The sequence below is a fragment of the Chinchilla lanigera genome, unplaced genomic scaffold, assembly GCF_000276665.1.
Source record: "Chinchilla lanigera isolate Chin_1 unplaced genomic scaffold, ChiLan1.0 scaffold00050, whole genome shotgun sequence".
Lineage (NCBI taxonomy): Eukaryota > Metazoa > Chordata > Mammalia > Rodentia > Chinchillidae > Chinchilla > Chinchilla lanigera.
In genome coordinates, this window is record NW_004955451.1 from 13,413,045 (window position 1) to 13,436,805 (window position 23,761).

At 44.8% G+C, this 23,761-nt stretch overlaps 1 protein-coding gene and 1 long non-coding RNA gene across 2 annotated transcripts in view; one reads left to right on the forward strand and one right to left on the reverse strand.

Annotated features, from left to right (window-relative positions):
* Npepps (aminopeptidase puromycin sensitive) overlaps window positions 1-23,761 on the reverse strand; it is a gene marked incomplete at its 5' end in the record, with an annotated part of 70,020 nt that overhangs the window by 1,188 nt on the left and 45,071 nt on the right. The window contains 10 exon segments of the mRNA XM_005394269.2: window positions 7-170; window positions 2,042-2,089; window positions 2,581-2,736; window positions 3,121-3,228; window positions 7,473-7,529; window positions 7,891-8,033; window positions 13,468-13,687; window positions 15,237-15,371; window positions 18,114-18,253; window positions 21,063-21,126. Coding sequence (XP_005394326.2) covers window positions 12-170; window positions 2,042-2,089; window positions 2,581-2,736; window positions 3,121-3,228; window positions 7,473-7,529; window positions 7,891-8,033; window positions 13,468-13,687; window positions 15,237-15,371; window positions 18,114-18,253; window positions 21,063-21,126 — 1,230 coding nt within the window.
* On the forward strand, window positions 164-1,325 carry LOC102015270. The gene is made up of 2 exons (XR_001235973.1): window positions 164-896; window positions 966-1,325. It is a non-coding gene; the product is annotated as an uncharacterized LOC102015270 (long non-coding RNA).

Genomic DNA, 23,761 nt, shown 5'->3' on the forward strand with positions numbered 1-23,761 from the left:
CCGGGCGGCGGTCACACTGCGGGCGCGGGCGGCGAGGCCTTCCGCTGCAGCAGGTACCGGTGGATGCTCTCGGCGTCCCGCTTGAGCCAGGCGGCGTTGAGCAGGATATTTTCACAACACTGCTGGATGGTGCGCTCGGCCGAAGGGGCTGGGTGACTCTCGAAGAAAGCCTGGCAGAGAGCAACCGAGAGCGTCCCGTCACGGCTGTCGGTGAGAGCTACCCAGGGCCTCGGGACAGGACTCGGGCCGGGAGGCGGGTGAGGAGGAGGTGACTGCCCTGCGGCCCGGACCCCGAATTGGGACCTGAATCTAGGCCGGGTCAGTGTACTGCCCTGTGCCATACCTGGACTAAATTAACTGCTCTCCACCTCCGCTTTCCCATCTAGGATAAGAGACCGACTGCACAGATGAAAGACAACTTACACTACGGAAGCGCAGGCAGCCTGGCAGAGTCCTTAAGGACTCTACGTACTGTAGCTGCCTCAAAAATTAATTTATAAGGGACAATAATGCTAAGAAGTTTAAATCGCTGCAGTGATCCTAATAACTGAATACTTCATAGTTGCTCATTTTCCATAGAATAAAACTATTTCTGAGTTTAAGCTATCACAATGCTTGATTAAAGGTTACATAAACCATCTTCTAACAAAGTACACCTGGATTCATGGAAAACAAAACCACTCTCAACTGCCAGCCAGCAAAACGGTGGGGCCTCCCTCCCCCGTGAGCGTGTCACAGTCACCGTCCCTGGGGTCAGAACAGAAGGACTCATTCCTGAGAGCCTGGACACCGAACCGCTGCCTTGCTGGACCCTTCTCCGCACAGTGCCGTGCTTACACACCCAAACCCCAGGCTCTGAAACGTTTTTTCTTGGCACGACACACAGCAGCCGCTCAGTAAGTACTGCTGAATTCCACCCCCCCACACCCCCGCCCAGAATCGACCTGTGACCTTGCGCTTGCCAGGCAGGCGCTGTGCTGCTGAGCTAAATCTCCAGCCCCAGTACTGCTGAATTAAAGAGGAACACAATCGATCGCAGCTCTCCTTCACTCCTCCCCTCCTCACCCCGTCTCCGCTGGCTACTGTGTCGGTCTTGCTTGGCAGAGTCCCGCCCAACCGCCCCGACCCCTTCCACACACCCCACCAGACCCCAGGAGACGCCACGCCCCTGGATTAGCTCCCGAGGGCCTGCCAGTGTTACCGGGTCTTAATGTGGCCTGGAGGCCTGGCCTGGCTCCTGTCTGCCCTACCAGTGTCCCCAAACCCGCTGTCACCGCTCCTTCACAGAACCGCTTTCCTTCACAATAAAGCAACTGTTCACATGACACAGTGCACGATGCAAACTAAATGACAGCACAGACCAAGTCTTTGTTTTCTTAAGATCTAAAATCGTATACACCTAACTATAGCTCCTAGAGTGAACCACACTGTTTCAGAGCTCTGAGACCTTCCAAACTCCTACCGCAGAACCTCTCTGCCTCTAAGACATAGTCAAAGTGACATAATAAAAATACTCAGCGGATTTTTAAATGCAGCGAAAAGCTTAGTTAACATTTTCCTAATCAAGGTAAATATGTTCTGCAGATGCTGAAGTCTGCCAGGTCCAAGGTCCACACTAAACTGAGTATCACCCTTTAAGTGCTAAGCGGAGAGGCAGGCTCCCCGTAATCACGGAAGGTTGCAGGATAGGGAGAAAGAGCCAATATCAAGAACCTGCTCCGCACCAGACCTGCCACGTTCCTCATTCTAAATAAGGATCTCATCATCACGGGGTCTACAGGCTGAGACACAGGCCTGGAGCTGCAGCACCTGCGGCAGAGCAGTCACACACAGGTCAGGTCACTGACGCAGGTGTTGCTTAACCATATTTCCACACCCCCGAAGATGATCCCATGTCTAAGTTCCCCAGGCACTACAGATTACCATCTAAGCTGCCATTAAGAGAAAACATGGGGATGCTACTATGTCACTACCCGTGAAAACTAGGTTAGCTTTTGCATGCGCTAGACTGAAAAGTGCAAAGACGACAGTACTTCCTTACCTTAACCTCCCCAGCCATTTTATCCACTGCAAATCCTTCGACTGATAGCTGAAAGAAAGAACGTTTTAAATAGTAAGTAAAATGAGAATAAGCGGAGAACAACCCCCATGTACCCTAGGAGCCAATCATTCTGCTCTCTCCGAAGCCTGTTTATTACGGAGGGTGTGGTTCGGAGGATGCAGAAGAACTTGGATACAGCCAATAGCTATGTGAGGAGACTTCTTTCATATGCGGCACTGGGGACTGAACCCAGGGCCTCAAGTGTGCTACACAAGAGCTCTGCCGCTGAGACACACCCCTAGCCCGTGTTTATTTTGAGACACGGTGCTGGTAAGTTGCCCGTGCTGGCCTCAAACTTGCAATCTGCTTGCCTCGGCTCCTGAGCAGCAGCGAGGATCACAGGCATGCAGCACCATGCCTGGCATCATGAGGAATGTCGGAAAGAGTGAAGACCACAGCATATAGGCCTACTGCATCACAGACATGAGCCCAGAATGTCCATGACAAGCAAGTTACTCAAAATAAAAATGTTCACATACCTTTATTAGTCTGGATATTAAGAATCCTCCTTGGTATCGATTATAAAGTTCTTCCCAGTTGTCCTTTATGAATTTCCAAGCAGCTTTCCTCCCATGCTTGCTGCCTCCAGCGACTCCACCGATTACCGACACAGTGTCCTGTGGACGTACCTCTTCCTAGAAAGACAAAGAGAACTAAAAGTCCAGTGTACCAAAAGCATCTTCTGATGCCAGCAAGTGCAGCTCATTGTTGGGATGCTAGTTCTGCATTTCAGGAGTAATGCGCCCCACAGTACTCCAGCAGGGGAGAGAGCGAGTAACCTCCAGCACGGTCACACAGTGACTCCTGGACAGGCGCACACACGTGGGAGCCTGAGGGGAGAGGAAGAACTTGACCGGAAGCAGCCAAAGGGAGGTCAGACTCCAGCCCCACAGGGACCCGTACAGTATGTGGGAGTGAACAGCAATGAAGCGCACACCAGTCTTCCCGGGCACAAAGCCTTAACTGAGGACACCAAGTCGCAGAGAGCCCCGCTGTGGACCAGTGTCCTTGTAACTTACTGAAAGTGCAAACGTGAGGACTTTTTGGATGAGTTCAGGCAAAAGAGTAGCCCCGAGGACTCGTTCAATTCGGTTTTTCTCTTCTTGCATATCCGCTTGTTTGTGAAGCTACAGAAGAAAATGACAGAGACAGGGATATGTACCTTCTGCACATGCTTAAACTTCTCCAGCAAACGGAAACTGCTCCTTTGCCTTCTCACTGGGGCATACTAGCACGACATTAAAGATAATGGAGGGGGGGCAGGAAGAAAGGAAGAGAGAAAGAAAGGCAGCCAGGCGTGGTGGCGCAGCACTTGGGAGGCTGAGGCAGTGGAGCCAAAAGTCTGAACTTAGGCTGGGTGACTTAGCAAGATTCTGTATTAATAAAATAAAATACGCTGCAGATGTAGCTCAGTGTGAGGACCCGGGTTCAATCCCCAGAACCCTAACACAGAACCCCTACCAGGGTGGCTGACAAGCACTAAATGTTAGCAGATCCAGGCACTCCCTAGAGGAACAGCCTGTCCTCAGTTCTCAGCAGTTTAGTATCAACAGGTAAGAAGCAAATCTGTCATGGCCAAATTCTTTATATCCCTGGTATCTGGCTAATGTTCTGTTAGAGATGAATAAACTAATAATTAGTAATCTTACTTATGCCATTAAAGATCATCAATTTATGAAAGTAAAAAACTGAAAATAATCTAAATATTCAACAAACTGACTAATCATTCATGGGGGTGGGTTGAGACAGGGTCTGGCCAGGTAGTTCAGGCTGGCCTTGAACTCACAGCAATCCTCCTGCCTTAAGCTCCCAAGGGCTAGGATTATAGGTGTGCCACCACATCCACAGTGAGTCTGAGGCCAGCCTCAGACCCTGCCTCAAAAACAGCAACAACCAATGAGGAAGACTCAAGAACATTTCATGAAGGCCAGGCATGGTGGTGCACACCTATAATACCAGCACTTGGGAAACTGAGGCAGGAGGATCACTAAGAGTTCAAGGCTAGCCCCAGCTATACAATGAACTGAACGCCAGCCTAAACTACACCTCTTTCAAAAAAAAAAAAAAAAAAAAAGTATTTCAGTATTTCATGACACAAACGTGCTGAAAAACACAGAGAGGCCAAAGAAAGTGACTCTAAATCTAAATTAAAATAAAATTTAATGTGAAGAGACAAGCTTTCAACACGCTGAAGCATTAGTATGGACTGATGATAACTTCTGCTCAGCAGGACTACATGTCCTCACGTTTCTTTCTCTGGTAGTGCTGGGGATGGAACCCAGGGCCTTCACACTGAGCTACATCCTTAGTCCTTTTTAATTCTGTGACAGGATCTTGCTGAATTGCCTGGACTGAGCTCTAACTTTCGATCCTCCTTCCTCAGTCTCAGAGTGATGGGTACCACCTGGCCCAGCAAGACTAGGAAGCTTTTTTTTTTTTTGGCCTGAAGAGAACTTGTTACATATAAACCCACTAGATGGCACTCTAACCCAATATTTAAAAGATTATTTTTAATAGGGGAATGGGGCGAAACCCAAGTTATGTGGAGAAGGACATTCTTTAGTTACTCTTTCAATGTATTGCCTCAGGCCTGACCAGGCCACGTGACTGTTTGGTTCTGGAGGAAGTCTACAAAAGCACTGGTGGAAAGGAACCGATTACAGAACCTGTGTCCTTGTGGAAAGCCATGAGGTCAACACTAAATGCTTTGCTGAGATATGCCCGAAGGAATGATAAAACATGATGGCTAAGTCTCACTCCTATGATAACTGAGTTGTATTGTCCTTGCTGAAAAAAAACGGTTGATACCCTCCCATTTGCCCAGCTGCTTCCTTTGTTCTTTCTCAATAAAAGTTTACTGAGATGGGCAATCAAGGCTTCGGTCCTAGAGGCTGCCAGCTCCCTGGTCCCAGAACTTTGCCTCTTGTTTTTCTTTTTTCTCTCACTTTTCTATTCATCCGTGAGTACCTCCTTCTTGGGACCTGTTCGCTCTGGACAGAAATGGATTTTTCATCTAACGAAGTTGTACCATGTACAGGTATGAATTCTCTATGAACATGGTTTGTTTTTTGGTCTTTTTGAGACAGGGTCTCACTATGCAGTTCAAGCTGGCCTTGAACTTGCAGTGATTGATCCTCCTGCCTCAGCCTTCTGAGTGCTGGGATTACAGGTGTGCTCCACCATGCCTGGCCATGATCATTATGTTTATCTAAGATGTATCAATAAAATTTGATTGCAGAAAAATATATATTTTAAGCTTTGCCTCATTATCCTTACATTACCAACAGAAAACAATCCTCCTCTCTCACCAAATAATTTCTTGAAGAACTCTGACTCTGCCTTCATTAGAGCTCTTCCCATAGTAAGGCTGAGTACTGTGACCTCCCTTATGTTAAATAAATGCAAATCTCCTAAAGACACACACTTGTATAAATTATTCCAAGTGTGCCATGACATGAAAATGCCAGAGGACCTGCCACAAAAATGTCACAACCATTATTTCCCAAATCTACATTTGTAGAACAGACTAAAAAACCACGAAGTAGCCCATTTTACATGCATTTCATTCACATTATTTATAATACAGAGGATTACAGACTACTAAGAGTGAAAAGGGGACCTGAATGTTTAGTTGAAACCCAAAACATAACTTTTATATTATTAGAAAGGAAGCCCATGCATAACATGGGTAAAGTAACACCCTTTGAGGGATAGTTCCTTAAAGAATATGTTTTTTTGTGTACGTGTGTCTCTTCTTTTTTGAGACTAAGTTTCACTATGCCGTTCAGGCTGGGCTTGAGCTCACTTTGTAGCCCAGGCTGGCCTCGAACTTGAAGTGATCCTCCTGCCTTAGCCTCCCCAGTGCTGGGATTACAGGCGTGTGCCACCACGCCTGGCTAGGAGTATGTTTTTCAATATGTCTCAATTGTCTTTATTTACTTTTTTGAGACAGGTCTCTATGTAGTGCAGGCTGGCCTTGAACTCCCAGTTTCGCTATGCAGTTGTTGTTCAGGTTGATCTTGAACTCATCTGTAGCCCAAACTGGCCTCGAGCTCACAGTCTCTGAGTGCTGGGATTACAGGTATGCGCCACCATGCCTTGCCTAAAGTGTTTTTTTTTTGGGGGGGGGCGGTACCAGGAATTGAACTCAGGACCTTGTGCCTGCCAGGCAGGTGCTGTGCCACTAGGCTATATCCCCAGCCCAATGTCCTTAATAAAAGAACTCTGCTTTTGCCGTAAGTATGGATCTTTTAACAAGTAGATTTTATAGGTCTGATAGAGGATTGGGGTATTAGGCTCCTTTATTTGATGACAGTTAAGTAGACTAGGTCTCTTTACCTTTAATGCAGCCCATAAAGACAAGTAATTTCCTTACAGACCGGCAAGGAATGACAAGCTCTAGAGACAGTACTTGTTCCACACATTACTGTTAATTCAAACTTCCATGAGGTAGGAGGATCGAAAATTTGAGCCCAGCGAGGGCCTAGTGACTTAGGAAAACTTTTTCTCAAAATAAAAAAAAAAGTACAAAAAGGGGTGGGGTTGCAGCTCAGTGTGAATAATGTGGGTTCAATCCCTAGTACAGCTAAAACAGAACAAAACCTTTAAATAGGTTTTGCTACCATTATAAAGACATATAAAGTTTATCAATATTTTGCCTAAGCTTGAGTTAGTTATATGCCAATTATCCTTAGTAGACTACAGAAGCTATGAGGGCAGGTAAGTTAATCCCGTTTATTTATAAGGGACCCTACCACAGCTCAAAACCTTTGAGACAAAAGATCATGCATCTGTGCCGCATCCCCACTTGAGGGTTGCTGGAATTGAACCCAGGCCTCAGGCATCCTATGCCAGAGCTCCGTCACTGAGCTACATTCCCCAGTTTTGTTTTGTTTTGTTTTGAGACAGGGTCTTTGCTATGTAGTTAAGTCTAGCTTTGAACTCATGACATAGCCTGGGCTGGCCTTGAACTTGTCGCAACCCTTCTGCCTCAGCCTCCCTAGTGCTGGGGTCACAGGTGCCTGGCCTTTTTTTTTTTTTAAGAGAGAGAATCTTGCTAAGTTGTCAAGGCTGGCCTTGAATTTGCAAACCCTCTTGCTTCAGTCTCTTGTGTAGCTGGGATTATAGATGTGCACTACCATACCCGCCACCTTTTTGGTCCTAGGGATGGAAGCCAGGGCCTTACATGTCCCGGGTAAGTGCTCTGCTACTGAGCCACATCCACAGCTCCTCCATAGTTTAGTATTTGCATGGCTGCAATACACATGTATTTCGTTTTCCAGGATATTTATAATAGCTTTTAAAGCTGTACTCTGTGTCTATCCATGATCATCAAGGGCAGGAAAAGGAAACCATTTGCAAATACACTCACCTTTAGCATAATGTCCAAGGTAGTTCCATCACCATGCTTCAAAACAGTCAGATAAACCTACAAGTGAACAGAGGACCAAAAGATGTCATGGTCTGACTCAAATATCCTACTGTTAACAGAAGCAAGAGCAAATCGTGAAGCACTGTGTGTGTGTGTGTGGGGGGGTGTGTGTATGGTAAACAGACTCCAGTAAGGAGCCAGAGTGCATCAACACCTGGAAGGGAGGAGGCGCGGCGACAGCAGAGCTCACAGCTGTGACAGGTTGAGATGCAGAGTGCTGGCACCGGGCCACCCACGTGGCCTGTGTTCAAGTGGAGCCAGACACAGTGTGCAGGCAGTATGGGTTGCTATAAAAGAGGTTCTGTTTACAGAATGCAGCAAGCACCCAAAAGTCATGAAACTGATCACCCGCACTTACAGGACTCCTCAGGTCCGCGGAGAGAGCCTGTTTTCCCTCCACATGGTCCTTAAACCGCCGCCGAGCTTCTTCTAGTGTCGCCTTATGTCCTGCTTTTCCTAGTTTTCCCAGAACCAAGCCCCTTAGGAGTGCATCTAGATGACCTGACCAAGAAGTAGAAGACACAGGACTACTTAAAACGGGTGGTTAAAAATGTACCACTTGAAGATTTTTAGATTTTTGAGACACAGTCTCCCTACGCAGTTCTGGCTGGCCTTGAACTCACTCTGTGGGTGTGGCTTCACACAGCTATCCTCCCGCCTCTGTCTCCTGAGTGCTGAGATTACAGACCCGCACCGCCAAGCCTGGACTGAGTATTTTATAATTGTGTTAAGCCAAACCTACAATCCTGAACAAACACAATATACTAATGCCTGAGAGAAATATGATTTATCAACTCCTAAGAGGGAAAGGGAGCACCAGACAGACTATACAAGCAAACAAATTTGCTGAATGCATCATGATCACGAATGTGAACTCTCGCCAGGTTTAGTAATGTATGCCTGTCCTCTCAGCATTTGGGAGGCTGAGGCAGGAGCATCACAATGAGTTAAAGGCCAGCATGGGCTACATAGTAAGTTCCAGGCCAGCCCAAACTACATAGAGTTCTCAGTCTCAAAACTAAACTGGCGGGTGTGGTGACACAGGCCTATCAATCCCAGCCCTCAGGAGCCTGACGAAGGAGGAGCACTTAGAATTTGAGGCCAGCCTATACAAAACAGTGAAACAAACGAACAAAAAAAGCAAAACTCCAACTTCTTCCAATTTACTACACTGCCACCCAGGCTAGTTAATCACACTACTAAAGATTATGTGCAAAGAAGGTGACATCATGCAGAGCCGATTCAAAGTTCAGAAGCCCACAGTGGGCCTAAGTATGTATATAAGATGTCCAACAGGCCCGCCACTAGGGAAATGTAAACGCGGGACACCACTTCACACCCGCCGGGACTTTCTGATCCGAAGGACAGTGACAGTGTTGGCAGGGAAGCGGGGAAACTGGAGCCCTCCAGCTCTGCGGGCAGGAGTAAATGAAGTGGTGAGGTCACTCGGGAGAGCAGTTTGGTAGCTCCTCCTTGGGTTAGACATGGGGTTATCATATGACCTAGCAATTTCAAGCCTAAGTATTTACCCAAGCGAAATGAAAGCGTATGTTGTACAAAAAATCTGGACACACACACACACACACACACACACACACACACACAAAATCTGGACACAAATGTTCCCATTAGAATTCACTGCAGCCAAAAAGTAGAACCAACCCAAATGGCCACCCACTGACAAAGGAAATGTGCTATGCTGCATCCGCACAGTGGAAGGTCACTCTACCCTAAAGGGACGAAATGCTGACCCACGCTACTGCATGGGTGAATCTGGAAAATACTATGGAAAAATGAAAGAAGCTAGATGCAGAAAGACACACACTGTATGACTCTATATACAGGAGATGTCCAGGACAGGCAAGCTGGGAGACAGAAGGATGTGTGGATCCCAGGGAAGGGAGAGCAACTGCCAACAGGCACACGGCTTCTTTGGGAGTAGAGAAATTGTGCTGAAATTAGAAAGTGGTGATGGCTGCACAACTGTATGAACACATTAACAAGCACTGAATTGTACACTTTAAAAAGATGAAGCTGAGTGTGGTGACACACATGCCTGTAATCCCAGCACTCGGGAGGCTGAGGCAGGAGGATCGTTGTGAGTTCAAGGCCAGCCTGGACTACACAGTGAGTTCAAGGCCAGGCTGCACTAGATAGCAAGACCCTGACTCCAAAAAAAAAAAAAGAAACAAACAAAGAAACAAAGAGAAAAGAGGATCGTTGCGAGTTCAAGGCCAGCCTGGGCTACAAAATGAGCTCAAGGCCAGCCTGAACTGCACAGCGAGACCCTGTCTCAAAAAGACAAACAAAAAAGAAAGAAAATGCGGTATATTCACACAATGAAATACTACTCAGAAATACAAAGGGATAAACAACCTGGGTGACTCTCAAAGGCACTGTCTGAGTGAGAAGCCAGATGTGGGTACAGAACACGGATCTCATGGTTCCCTTTACATAAAACAGAAGAGACAACATGTACCACACATGAAAGAAGTCAGGACAGGGTTTGTCTGGGGAGGGGTGCGCACCAGTGGCAGAGACTGATCAGGAGAGACCTGGATTTCTGGGGAATGGGACTCTACGCATTTGTCAAAAGTCACAAGTGGAACATGGAAATTACCCATTTTGCTACTTTTTTTTTGTCTTTTTCAGAGAGGGTCTCACTACATACTTCAGGCTGGCCTTGAGCTCACTTTGTAGCCCAGGCTGGTCCTGAACTCACAAGGATCCTCCTGCCTCAGCCTCCTAAGTGCTGGCATTACAGGCATGTGCCACCACACCCAGCACATCTTGCTATATTTAAATCATAACTCAGTAAAAAATAAGTTTAGGAAGACTTAATGGGAGAGCAACAGATCTGTAGATACTGTTGTGACATTTATTGTAAAGCAATTTAAAATTATTTTTGTTGTTGTTGGGTTTTTTGCAGTACTATGGATGAACCCATGGCCTTAAAACTGTGCTACATCCCCAGGTCTTTTTTATTTTTTATTCACTGCCCAGGCTGGGTTTGTACTTGCAATCTTCCTGCCTCAGCCTCCCAGAGTGCAGGGATGGTAATCATGTGCCACCATGCCTGGCTATAACTGGGTCTTATATTAGCTCTGGAGCTGACTTAATGTGTGATGCAAAAAGCATGTTTCACTATTTTATTCTCTCACCCGTGCAGCTGCAAAACTAGAGCCATTCCTCCTACATCATTTTCAAGTTCAAAAGATTTTGAATATTCTCACCATGCAAGAGCAGTGTAACATCCACTAGTTTCCCTGCACTGGCACCCTCTGGTCCTGTCACTGTGGGCCCACGGTCCTGTCCGCAGCCACTCATGTCCCCCACTGTGTACTCCAACACACTTGCTCACTCACCGGCCACTCCAACAATAACTCTGCTCCTCTCTCTCACAACACACATTTAAAAAAAATACCAATGCAAAATTCCTATTGGGAAAAATGGTATAAAATCTTCCGATTTATAGCTGGGCGTGGTGTTGCATGTCTATACTCCCAGCACTCTGGGAGGCTGAGCAGAAGGTTCCCAAGTTTGAGTCCACCCTGGCCAACTTACTAACTTAGACCATGCCTCGAAATAAAAAATAAAAGAGCAGGGATGTGGCACAGTGTGAAGACCTTGGGTTCAATCCCCAGTACTGAAAAAAAAAACAATAAAAACTCTTTAAAAATCCATTCATTCATTCATTCATTCACTCATTTATTTTTGGTTTTCTGAGAGAGGATCTTGCTATGCAGTCCGGGCTGGCCTTGAACTCATGGCAATCCTCAGCCTCCCGAGTCTGGGGATCAGCAGCAACCACCGTCATGCCCAGCAAAACTCTCCAATTTTAAAAAAGAAAATTCCTTCTTGTTTCCCTCAGGTTAATCTCCCTTTCTCTTTTGGAAAAACGCCTTTAAAACTGTCTCAATGTGCTGTCTCCCCTGCTCCTCCTCCCATCACAGAAGGCCCCTGTAGTCCCCTCCACCCCACAGAACCTGTGCAATGCAATCATCAATTCTCCATCCTTTCTGTGACTCAGAGCAGCATTTGGCACCCGTGAGGGATTACTTCCCCTCAAACTACTGTTGCCCCAAGCTCCAAGACCCCCCATCTCCTGGCTCTCCTTCTGGCTCACTCACCAGCCTCCTTCCTGATCCTTCCTGTTCATCCCAATCTCTAAATCTTGGGACCTGGACCTCAGAACTGGTTTTCCCACCTATCCTCCCTAGTCAGTGACGGCGAACCTTTCAGAGCTTGCAATGATGCAAACAGCCCCCTGTGGCATGCATACATGGGTTTGCCGCCACTGCCCTAGAGGGCCTCTCCCAGTCTCATGCTAGTGACTCCCAAACGTACGTCAAGCCTGACCTTGAGGCACTGTCTGCCTGGACGTCTAAAATGACAAACTGCTGTGCCCCAAACAAACTCCTGACTGCCTTGCACCCAAAGGTGCTCCACGGCAGTCTTGGGCGATTTCTCTCCACCACACACTCAGTGTGGCACAAACAGCTCTGCCTTCAACTACACACAAAGCTCACTGCCTAGCAGGGCCAGCGCAAGCAGCACTGCAGGCGCGTTAGCGTTTACAGAGAAGAGCCTTTGGCAGTATTCCTTTTAGTCCATTCTTCGATTGTCGACTAAATCAAGTCAAGTCCCTTTGCCAAGAACCCTACAACAGAATCTCCTGTCACTGAATGTGAAAGTAAGTAACTGACGGCTATCTCCACAAGTCCCAAAGTCCAATCTGCTTCCCAAGCCCCCGCCCCATCTACTCTCTCCGACTGTACCAGCCTTGTTGTTCCATCCCGTTAGCTACTCCCTGTCTAAACGCTTTCCCCAGGGTAGCCGCACACCCCACTTCCAGCACTCCGCTTCTCAAAGGTCACCTTCTCAGCGATGCCAGCCCCTCTGCTCCCCACAGAACAGCGGTCTCACCCTCCTCATTTACCTTACGTGGCTTTACTCTCTTATGATACTTGCGGCCGCTTAGCAATGATATATTTAAGTGCTTGCCCTGTCTCCTGCTAGAATGTCTTGCTTATTGCTGTGCTGCCAGCTTCTAGAATATCACCTGGTATTTACTAGCTGCATAAATACTTGTGGGATAAATGAAGCAAAGACACAGGGTGACAGTCACTGCTATTCTTTTTTTTTTTTTTTTTTTGGTTTTTCTCCGGTACCGGGAACCGAACTCACGACCTTGTGCTTGCCAGGCAGGTGCTTTTGCCGCTGAGCTAAATCCCCAGCCCCAGTCATTGCTATTCTTATTTCACAAGACTCCCATGTTAAGATCTGTCAGGAGGAAGTGCCACCTCTAGTTATTAGCACATAGTAAAAGTAACTGTACTGAAAGCTTCAAATCACCATTCTCAATGTTTAAATCACATCAATAGAGTAAACACGTAATTACAGGAATAATCATGGAGTTCTAAAACACGTAGAAAGCAATTAACTTTCTTCATTTAGAAAGCTGCTTTCTGTGTCTCTTACCACCTTCACAAGATGCCTGGTATTTATGGTAACATAAACATGAGTGCCTGATATTTATGTAATCTAAACACTCTGAAATTCCCTTTAACTTTTCTTGACTATAAATGGGCCTCTGGAACTCTGTAGACGATCTTTGTTTCCGGCATTGCACACGATCATATTTAGCAATGAATACCTACATAAGCACTACCAAGTCTATGTCGGTGACTCAAGTAACTTTACCAGTAGGATCAGAAGACTTAAGTCTGAACTTCTGGCCAGCTGAATATACAGTACCATCCCGCAGATACAGAAAGATGGTTCTTTTTCGGTAGTGCTAAGGATCGAACCTGGGGCCTCACACATGTCAGGAAGGGCTCTACCACTGGGCCACAGTCCCAGCCCAGTTAACTATAACTGAGTAAGAAAGTACCAATTCCTAACAGATTCTTTTCGAAATCCATGCGTTCATTACCTTCTCCAGGCTTGGGGTCCCAGCCCAGTCTCTCCCCTATAGGTGAAAAGACATCTTTCACAAACTCCTGGATTTCCTCATAGAAGTCTGTGTGGGACAAGAGAGTTGAGAGAATCCCCAGGTTACAGCTCAGGTCGCTCCATACAGTATAATTGGGCTCATTCACAAAAGCCTCCATGACTTTTAGAACCTCTACAGTGCTAATGATTCCAGCTCGAGCCTGGGATAGGAAAAAACACAAATTAACCTCATCTTCAAACAAAACAAACCACTCAAAGCATGCATTTTCAGCATTATCTACTGCTAGCAACTTTCTGATTTAAAGAAATGAGATTATATATTAAGCTCTGAAGAATGTTATTAAAATAAAAATCCTATTATGACATCATCACTTATTTCTCTGCTACTTATAAAATAACAACTTAAAAGAATTATGCTATGCTCCCATAATTTGGGAATAACAATAAGCCAGTTAATTTTTTACCCCTACTCAGTTTATAGGAACTTGGCTTTGGTTTTGTTTTAAAAGTTTTCCTACTTTCAGAAAAGTTACAAAAATAGTTGAGGTTTTGCTTCTTGACAGAAGCTCTTTCAAAGCTGGACCCGCAAACCGCGTCAACTTCAGCTCTCCCTTATTCATTTCTAAAAGAGCTCAAACTGAAAGGCGCTACAAATTCAGAGTCCTTTCAGCACTGAGTTCAGAGAACGAGCTTGTGCTGTGGCAGCCAACTGCACAGACAGCCGCTCTCTTGAGACAGGTCTCCCTGGACAAGGAGTCAGCAGAGGTGGGGTTTGATGCATCAGTGCTAATCTGTGCTTACACTGAGGAGGATCCAAAACCAGTGACTGCAGAGGGCGGGGAGGATTTCAAATCCAATTTAAAAGAAAAGTAGGAGGAACATGACAATTTCATCATAGTCAAAGACATCCAGAAAATACCTAAGCCAATTTTGGAATCATAATGATAATTTTATATATATATATATATATAGGGTCTCGCTATGCAGTGTAGGCAGGCCTTGAACTCACTTTGTAGCCCATGCTGGCCTCAAACTTACAGTGATCCTCCTGCCTCAGCCTCGTGAGTATTGGCAATGATAATAATACTAATCACTCTTTAAATCCTTTCTGAAATGAAGCCAATATAAATACTAATCTTGAAGTTAATGCAATCCTATAATTTTTACTATCTCTTAAAATTTGAGCAATAACAGAATATTAAAAAATTCTAGCTTTGCCAGCAGAGCACAACTATTACTTTAGAGAAACATAAAATCACTCAGAAAGACTTAAAGAAGTGTATCAGTAGGGAAATTTCTCCAAAGCTGGTATCTATGTCTACTGAAGTGAAAGAACTTAACTAAAGATAGCTACAAAAAACTAGCCTAGGAGTAGTGAGATGGGATTTGCTTCTTGCAAATTGTATGGCTTCAATCTTCTGTGAATTGATAATTAGTCCTTTGCTCTCATCCCAAAGGTGTTAACCTTCAAAGAACCATATTCTTCTAATTAGGCTTGACACTCCAGGAAAAATACGGTTCTTTTTTTGTATGTGTCTTTTTTTTTTGAGACAGGGTCTCACTATATAGTTCAGCCTGGCCTTGAGCTCACTTTGTGTTTGAGGCCTAGGCTGGCCTCGAACTCACAATGATCCTCCTGCCTCAGCCTCCCGAGTGCTGGGATTACAGGTGTGCACCACCATGCCCGGTTCAAAACAAGGTTCTTTAATTAACAAAATCCATCAGATTACTGCATTGGGAGAGGCTCACCAAGGAGAAGAGATCATTCTGTAATCCAAGTCGGTCCACAGGGGGCAGAGAAAGGTCTCGAATGCCTGGTAACAAACTTTCCAGCATGGCGGAGCTGTACTGGGTCCGATAGAACCCAACCGTCCCCAGGTTTAACTGAAAAGACATCCAATAGGCATTCTTACATGCTTCTACTTTATTTTTTAAATCAGCCTTTCATATATGTACAACGAATGCTGGTTTTAGGTACATCTAGACAAAAACAACAAAGACCACTCATGCTAACAGACAGCAATTAATACATAGAATCCAAAGATAGACATCATCTGCCTACGTTAAATGCAGAGGAAAAAGAAAACAGAAATCTGCAATAGTAGGGGCTAAAGTGAGGGACAGTAAGGAGAGTGGCAGAAGGTGAAAACGTAGCTAGGTCTCCATCTCTAGCCTTGGAGAGTGGTTCAGGATTACAGAAGATATTTCCTATGTCTAAAGCAGCTGAACAGCAGACTCTCAGAGCCCAGAGCCCCAGTAGAGTAAGTTTTCAGATTCTCAATTTTAACCTTTAGGACAAACTATATCGTTCTAATTATGTTCCAGACGCTCCAGGAAAAACAAGATCCTTTAATCAACAAATTCCATCAGATTACTTGAGTGAAAGATGCAATCAGGGCAATTTCATTTGAGTTCTGGAGTGAGGTAAATCACTGACTGCAATTACTCCCTACAGGTTATTTACAAATAAGCAAAAAATAGTTTCACAAATATTTACATTTATATATACATATATATGTTTAATGGCAAAGAAGATATAAACACTTTACTATGTGTAACTCACCCCACACATAAAACCACTGCACAGCTCTAACAACTATTATTTTACCGATCCCTTTAACTTTCACCGTAGGCACAATACTTTGATTTACCTAATTACAACCATACTGAGCATAACTCTTTTTCATTATTAAGAAATTTTTCTTGCTGGACGTGGTGGTACATATGTGTAACCCCAGCACTTGGGAGGCTGAGGCAGGAGGATCAATCACTGTGAGTTGGAGACCAGTCTGGGCTACGAAGTGAGTTCAAGGCCACCCTGAACTACAGTAAGACCCTGTTTTGGAAAGAAAGAGGAAGGAAGGAAGGGAGGGAAGGGGAGGGGAGGGGAGAGAGGGAGAAAGAGAGAGAGAGAGAGAGAGAAAAAGGAAGGAAGGAAGGGAGGGAGGAAGGAAGGAAGGGAGAAAGGAAGAAAGGGAGAAAGGAAGAAAGGGGAAACTTTTCTTGGCCTGGCATGGTGGCGCACGCCTATAATCCCAGCACTTGGGAGGCTGAGGCAGGAGCAGTAGCATCACTGTGAGTTCAAGGCCAGCCTGGGCTACAAAGGGAGTTTCAAGCCTGCCTGAACTGCATAGCAAGACCTTGTCTCAAAAACAAAAGAAAAAAAAAAAAAAAAGTTTCTTTTTTTGTTTTTTTTCTTTGGATCTCGCTATGTAGTTTAGGCTGGTCTTGAAATCACCGTGATCCTCCTGCCTCAGACTCCCAAGTGTCAAGATTACAGATGTGTGCCACCACTCCCAAGTCCAGATCATAATTTCACTTAATATTTCACCGAGTAGATTTTAAAAATCAGAACAGAAAAAAATGGCATTTTAAAAAAGCATAGCCAGGTATGGTGGTAGAGCCTATAACCCCAGCACTTAAGAGACTCATGCAGGAGAATCACGAGTTTGAGGCCTGCGTGGGCTACGTAGTGAGTTTAAGGCCAGCCTGAACTATACAGACAGACCTTGTCTCAAAAGCAAAACAAAACAAAAACAAACTCCCCCCCAAACCAAACTAAACCAACAAACAAAAAGGCTGAGTGTGGTGGTGCACACCTATAGTCCTAGCAGCAGGGAGGCTGAGGCAGGAGGATCACCACACGTGAGGCCATCCTGGGCTACAGGTACTGAGCCTGAACTTCCTAGCGAGACTCTGTCTCAAAAAAACAAAAACAAAAAAACCCCTAACCAAACAAACACTAAAATCAAAGCAATGTATAGTTCCTGTTAGGAATCTACAATTGTGGAAACAGATTGCACTAAATATTTTTCTAAAAAGGTATAGAAGCTGGGCACACTGGAACACATGATCCCAGCAGAGGATGGCTGAGAGTTTGAGGCCAGCCTGAGTTACACAGCAGGACCCTATCTCAAAAAAAAAAAGATTAAAAAATGGGTTGGGGATGTAGCTTAGTGGTAGAGCACCTCTGGGTTGGTCCTAAAAGAAAAAAAAAGAAAAGAAAGATACAGAGTGCAGACCTTTGGGTACTTTTGGGAAACAGTTTTCCTTTTATTTTTTTGGAAATGGTTTTTAAACACTAGCTAGAGGGATTTCACATTTCAGTGACACAAGCTGATGATTATGTATGTCTGACCTCTCTTGATTACAGCCATTGCTGTGATGACAGCGAACTCAGAGGCTAACGTGTTATTACAATGAGAAGACAGCTGCAAGTTGCAAGACTACAAATGTCTTGGTTAATGTGACTTTACATGCAGTCTACTATTTTCTTTTCCACTTCAGCCTTACCCCTTTTTGTCTGCTTACCTATCACTGAAAATGTCTGGACAACGCTACTTGAAAACTGGCTTTAGGTTTCACAAAGAGTTGGAAATGTGTTTTCTTTCTTCTTTTCTTTCTTTTTCTTTTTTGAGGCAGGGTCTCACCGCGTAGCCCAAGCTGGCCTCAAACTCATGGCGATCTTCCTACCTCATCCTGACTGCTAGGATGACAGAAATGTGTTTTCTCTGAAAGCCCTAGTGTAGACCAAAGCAGTAAACACAAAGACGATCATAAAATCTACAGAGTGAGAAGAAGAGCTCAAGTCAGGGAACAAAATCACTACGGCACTTCTGGACTCACCTTCACCCACTGGTCTGGTTTGACGTTTTTCAAAACCACGCTCATCTCTGGCTTATCCATCAGGATTTTTAGTTTGGCCTGGCTGGGATCTTCGCTAGTAGAGATGGTGATAGGAACCATCCACTGAGGACAGTCTTCTCCTGAACGAAAAAACAAATAGAAAACTTGGGACCTAATTTTACACTGGAAGAAACAGATGGTCAAGTGGAGAGGAAGGACTGATGGGGAGGGCCCTGAGATCGCGTGCTAAGCCAACAGCTCATTCTTCCTGCTACAGGGGCTCTTCCGATAACCTGAACAAGAGCAGTGCAAAGGGACAGATTTACTAACACAAGCACAGTTGTCTAAAAAACCAGTTAACCCACTTCCAGAATCCCAAACACAATGACTGAAACAATTTTAAGGTGCAACGCTTAGCGGGCACATACACTGCCTAAGCACTCGGGGTTGATTCTGTGTATGTGGTGGGGCCCTGGGGAGCGAACCCAGAGCCTGTGCATTCAGCTACATACCCAGCCCTTCTAAAAAATATTTTGAGACAGGGTCTCCCTAAGTTGCCCGGTTTAGGCTCCAACTTGCAATTATCCTGCCTCAGCCTCTCAGAGTGCTGGGTAAGGTGTGCGCCACTGCACCAGGCCCTGAAAGGTTGCTGCTAACTGCTGTGATGGACAGGGCACACCCCGAGAGCTACTGCACTCCAGCTCTGAGGAATCAGCTCCTAATGCCCAGGGATGTATACGGCAGAAACACACCTGAGACCTCAGAGGGCAGAACAGACACTGCATTAAGATGCCAGAGAAAAGGGAGTCCCTGCCCAGTACACTAATAGGAGTACACAGCCAGTATATAGATAGAAAGTTATTGCTAACATATTTAATGTCAAGCTAAACCACAGATTAAACCCTCTCTTCTCACTAAGCTGTTCCAGTTTTTTGTTTTGTTTTGTTTTGTTTTTGGGTTGATGTTTGTTTTTTGAGACAGGATCTTGCTGTATAGCCCAGGCTGGCTTCAAACTCACAGCCATCCTCCTGCCTCAGCCTCCCGAGTGCTGAGATTACAGGCTCATGGCACCATGCCCTGCCCATAGTTCTTAACGGTAAGTGGAATGTATCAAATCTTTGTGGGTGGAACATGACAAGGCACTGGTGACTGGGACACATATGAGGTGTGATTTAAAAATATGGTGAATGGTTACATTAAAAAAACTTATTACAGTAAAACATACATTGCTATTTATCTCCCTCCAAACACCTCCCTCACTTGGAACATACTTATCATTCTTGCCACTGTCTTTTTTTTTTGTTTTTTTTTTTGGTTTTTCTCCGGTACCGGGAACCGAACTCACGACCTTGCGCTTGCCAAGCAGGCACTTTTGCCGCTGAGCTAAATCCCCAGCCCCTTGCCACTGTCTTTTGCATTTTTTTTTTTGATACAGGGTCTCACTATGCAGTTCAGGCTGCCCTTGAACTCATACACACAGCCATCCTCCTCCTGCCTCAGCCTCCTGAGTGATAGGATTACAGGCACGTGCCACCATACCTAGCTTTTGCCACTTTCTGATGCAGGCCTGGAAGTCCTCTTTCGTGTCTTGAGTTGCACTGTCATGGCTGCCTTAACGTCCTGAGCCAATTCAAATGTTTACCTTTCATAGCCATTCAGACTTTGGGGAAGAGACACAATCGTACGGTATTACGTCTGGTGAATAAGGTGGATGAGGACACCCTGTAATGCTCTTACAGGCTTGCCTGTCTGTTAGATGGCACTCAGCAGTAGCAATCATTATTTCTTATCATACCTCCCAAAGACACTGAAGAAAGACTTCCAGAAACAGTTCAAAAAGTGCAAGGGGCTGGGGATTTAGCTCAGCGGCACAGCGCCTGCCTGGCAAGCGCGCGGTCATGAGTTTGATTCCTGGTACCGGAAGAAAAAACAAAAACAAAAACAAAACAAAAAAAAGTGGCAAGAACCATGGGATGTGTCAAAAGCGAGGAGGAACATTTTGAGTGGGATTAATGATAATGTCTTTTATTGTAATAAATTTTAAAAAGAAAATTTAAATATTCACCATGTTGTTATCATACCCCATTATACTTCCTTCTGTTGAGAAATACATTTTAAAGAAAAAGAGAGGTGCACAGAAACACTTCTTTACTTTCTCAATTAAACTTTATTCTCCGGGGTCAAATTTTATAGGTAAAGGAGTCTAACGACATGAAAAAGTGGGAGTGAAGAGCATAAACTCGTGCAGTCCAGCTGCCCACTTTGAGTCCCCACGCTTCTAACTTACTAAATAGATGGACGGGCAATTTAATTAGCCTAGCTGTCCCTCAGCTCTTGCTTTTCTTTCTTTCTTTCTTTGGTTTTTTGTTTGTTTGTTTGTCTTGAGACAGGGTCTCGCTCTTTAATTCAGGCTGGCCTTTAACTCATGGCGATCCTCCCGCCTCAACCTCCCGAGTGCTGGGACTAAGGCGTGTGCCTCCACGCCGGACGGCTCAGCTCTCATTTTCTGCAAAATGGACATAATAAAAGGACCCTAAGAATACAAAGTAAGAGTGAGTTACAGTGCTGAGCACAACGGCCAGTACATATTGCAGTAAGTCTAAATAACCACTGGGTTCTGTTTATTTACTTGTTATGCCCAAGAATTTAAAAAGAGTTTGCCACCACACGAACACAGAAGTCCCCTGTAAGCATTAGAACATCACTTCTTGGCTGTTTCAATTCCTCACTCATTACAGCTCCCAATAGCACAGAGATGTGAAGTTCTCAAACGCTAAACACTACAAATGTACTGTGCATCTCCTTTTCTTGATCTCTTAAAATTTCCTTCTTATTCTTTTACCATCTCATTTTTTATTTAAATTTATTAAAACTGGAAAAACATTTTTTCCAATCAAATGTATGTTACTCCAATTCATCCATCAGCCCCACTCGCAGCCATGTGCTTACCAGCGTACGGTCCACTGGCGCAGAACTTCCTCTGGGACAAGCTCAGTAATCTGTCATCCTCGACCTGAAGAAGCAAAACATTTTCCTTGGTGGGGGTATTTCTGTGGCAAAGCAGATGGTGGAATTCGTACAACCAAACGTCTCATAACTGCCCCACATGTAATGGTGACAAAGATGGTGACGCTATGGAGTGGGGGAAAAGCCACTATTTTTCACTCAGTCGTCAAAATAAAAATAGTCTAAATAAAAGGTCTAGTTTTGGGGGTGTTTTTTTTTTTTTTTTTCTTTTTTGAGACAGGATCTCGTTATGTAGTTCAGGCTCACTTTGTAGCCCAGGCTGGTCTCGAATTCAATGATCCTCCTGCCTCAGCCTCCCGAGTGCTGGGATTACAGGTGTGTACCACCATGCCTAGCCAAGATCTAGCTCTATGCAATTATAACATGACCTTTTAAAAGGCATATGTATCCAGATGAAGATAAGTTTCTTAAAGCAAAGTATCAGTTTTCAAAGGTACACATGACAAAAAAGCAAGTTCTAGTCATCTTTTTTTTTGTCTTTTTGGGACAGGGTCTTGCTTTGCAGTTCAGCGTGGCCTTGAGCTCACTTTGAAGCCCAGGCTGGTCTCAAATTCAGCAATCCTCCTGCCTCAGCCTCCTGAGTGCTGGGATTACAGCAGTGCACCACCACGCCCAGACTCTATTCATCCTTATAAAGCAAGGCTATGTCTTTAGTCTTTCCCATTTCCAACAGTCAGCAACATCAGATGAGCAGGTGGACTTCAGTATCCAGAATGCACATTCCAGAAGCTTTGTGGACATGAAGGAAGCACACAAATTGTCTCGAAGGATGAGTTTTGCAGTGAAACACAGAACATGTGGCGGGGTGCAAAGAAGGAGCAATGGTAAGTCCATACATTTAAAAGCATCTCAGCATGCATCATTTGCTTGTTTTACCTCAATTACTACACTTGAGAAGACTTCAAATCACACAAGATAGAAGAGATTTAAGGTCACCTAAATTAAATGAAAATTGGACCAAGGACTTTCATGGATAACCTGACTATAAGAAAAGGGTTTAAAAACATAAAATATTTGAGAAAGTAATGATCACTTTTAATGCCATAAAAAATTATTAACATAGTTCACTATTGCATGATTGGTTAGTTACATACCACGTAGCTTTCCTTTAGAAAGTGGAAAGCTTGGCCAGGCATGGTGGCGCACACTTGTAATCCCAGCACTCGGGAGGCTGAGGTAGGAAGATCATTATGAGTTCAAGACCAGCCTGTGCTACAAAGTGAGCTCAAGGCCAACCTTGAACTGCACAGCGAGACCTTGTCTCAAAAAAAAAGACAAAAACACAAACAAAAAATAACAGATAAAAAGTAGAAAGCTTGATTCAGAATTAAAGCAAAAAATATTTAAAATTAGGGAATATAAATTGAGAAATCACAGTCAAAACACTATACATGCCAGGCATGGTGGTGCATGCCTGTAGTCCCAGGACTTAGGAGGCTGAGGCTGCAGGATTGTCATGAGTTCAAGGCCAGCCTGGACTACATAAACGAGTTTGAATTTGAGGCCAGCTTGCACTACACAGACAGACTCTGTTTCAAAAAAAGAAAAGAGACACTATATGCTATGGAGCTCTCCTACTTTTTTTTTTTTTTCGTCTTTTTTGAGACAGTTTCACTATGCAGTTCAGGATGGCCTTGAACTCACTTTGCAACCCAGGCTGGCCTGGAACTCACAGTGACCCTCCTGCCTCAGCCTCCCAAGTGCTGGGATGGATGACAGACATGTGCCACATCTGGCAAAGCTCTCCTATGCTTTTTTTTTTGAACTGGGAATCGAACTCAGGACCTTGTACTTGCCAGGTAGGCATTTGTGCTGCTGAGCTATATCCTCAGCCCTCCTATTCTTAAAAGAATTAAGATTAACAGACAGCCCTTTTCATATGCTGTACTTGGAGTCAAACCCAGGGTCTCACACATGCTACCATTAAACTACAGCCCCATCTCCCTTTCTTTATTTTTTGAGACACAGCTGCAACCCTCTTGCCTCATCTACCCAAGCAGCTGGTATTACAGGTGTACTCTGCCAGCCTTTTTGTTGTAATGTAAAATGGAGGATTAGTGGCTGTGCACGTGGACAGAATAAAGCAAAGCAAGACCTTGACAGCAGCTGGATGGGACAGTAAACCAAGTTCAGCCACTCTGAGAAGCAGTGGGGTAGTACTGTCTATGTGTAATCACTGAATAGTTAATAGTTTCTTTTCTCCCTTTTTGTGGCAGTGGGGATTGAGGCCAGGACCTTGTGCTTGCTAAGCAAGTGCTCTACTACTGAGCTACATCCCTTGCCCTTTTAAAAAATTTTTATTTTAAGAAAAAGTCTCATTAAATTGACCAGATTACCTTGAACTTGCAGTTCTCTTGATTCTGCCTTCCAAGTAAGATTAACAGGGTTGGTTTGGTTTGGTTTTGGTTTTGGTTTTATGAGATGGGGTTCCCACCATGTACCCCAGGGTCACCTCAAACTCACAATCCTCCTGCTTCAGCCTCGAGAATGTTGGTGTGGCTCACAGGTGTGAGCCACAATGACTGGCTTGTATGCTAACATTCTCTTTTTGTTTTTGGTCTTTTTGAGACAGGGTCTCACTATGCAGTCCAGGCTGGCCTTGAGCTCACTTTGTAGACCAG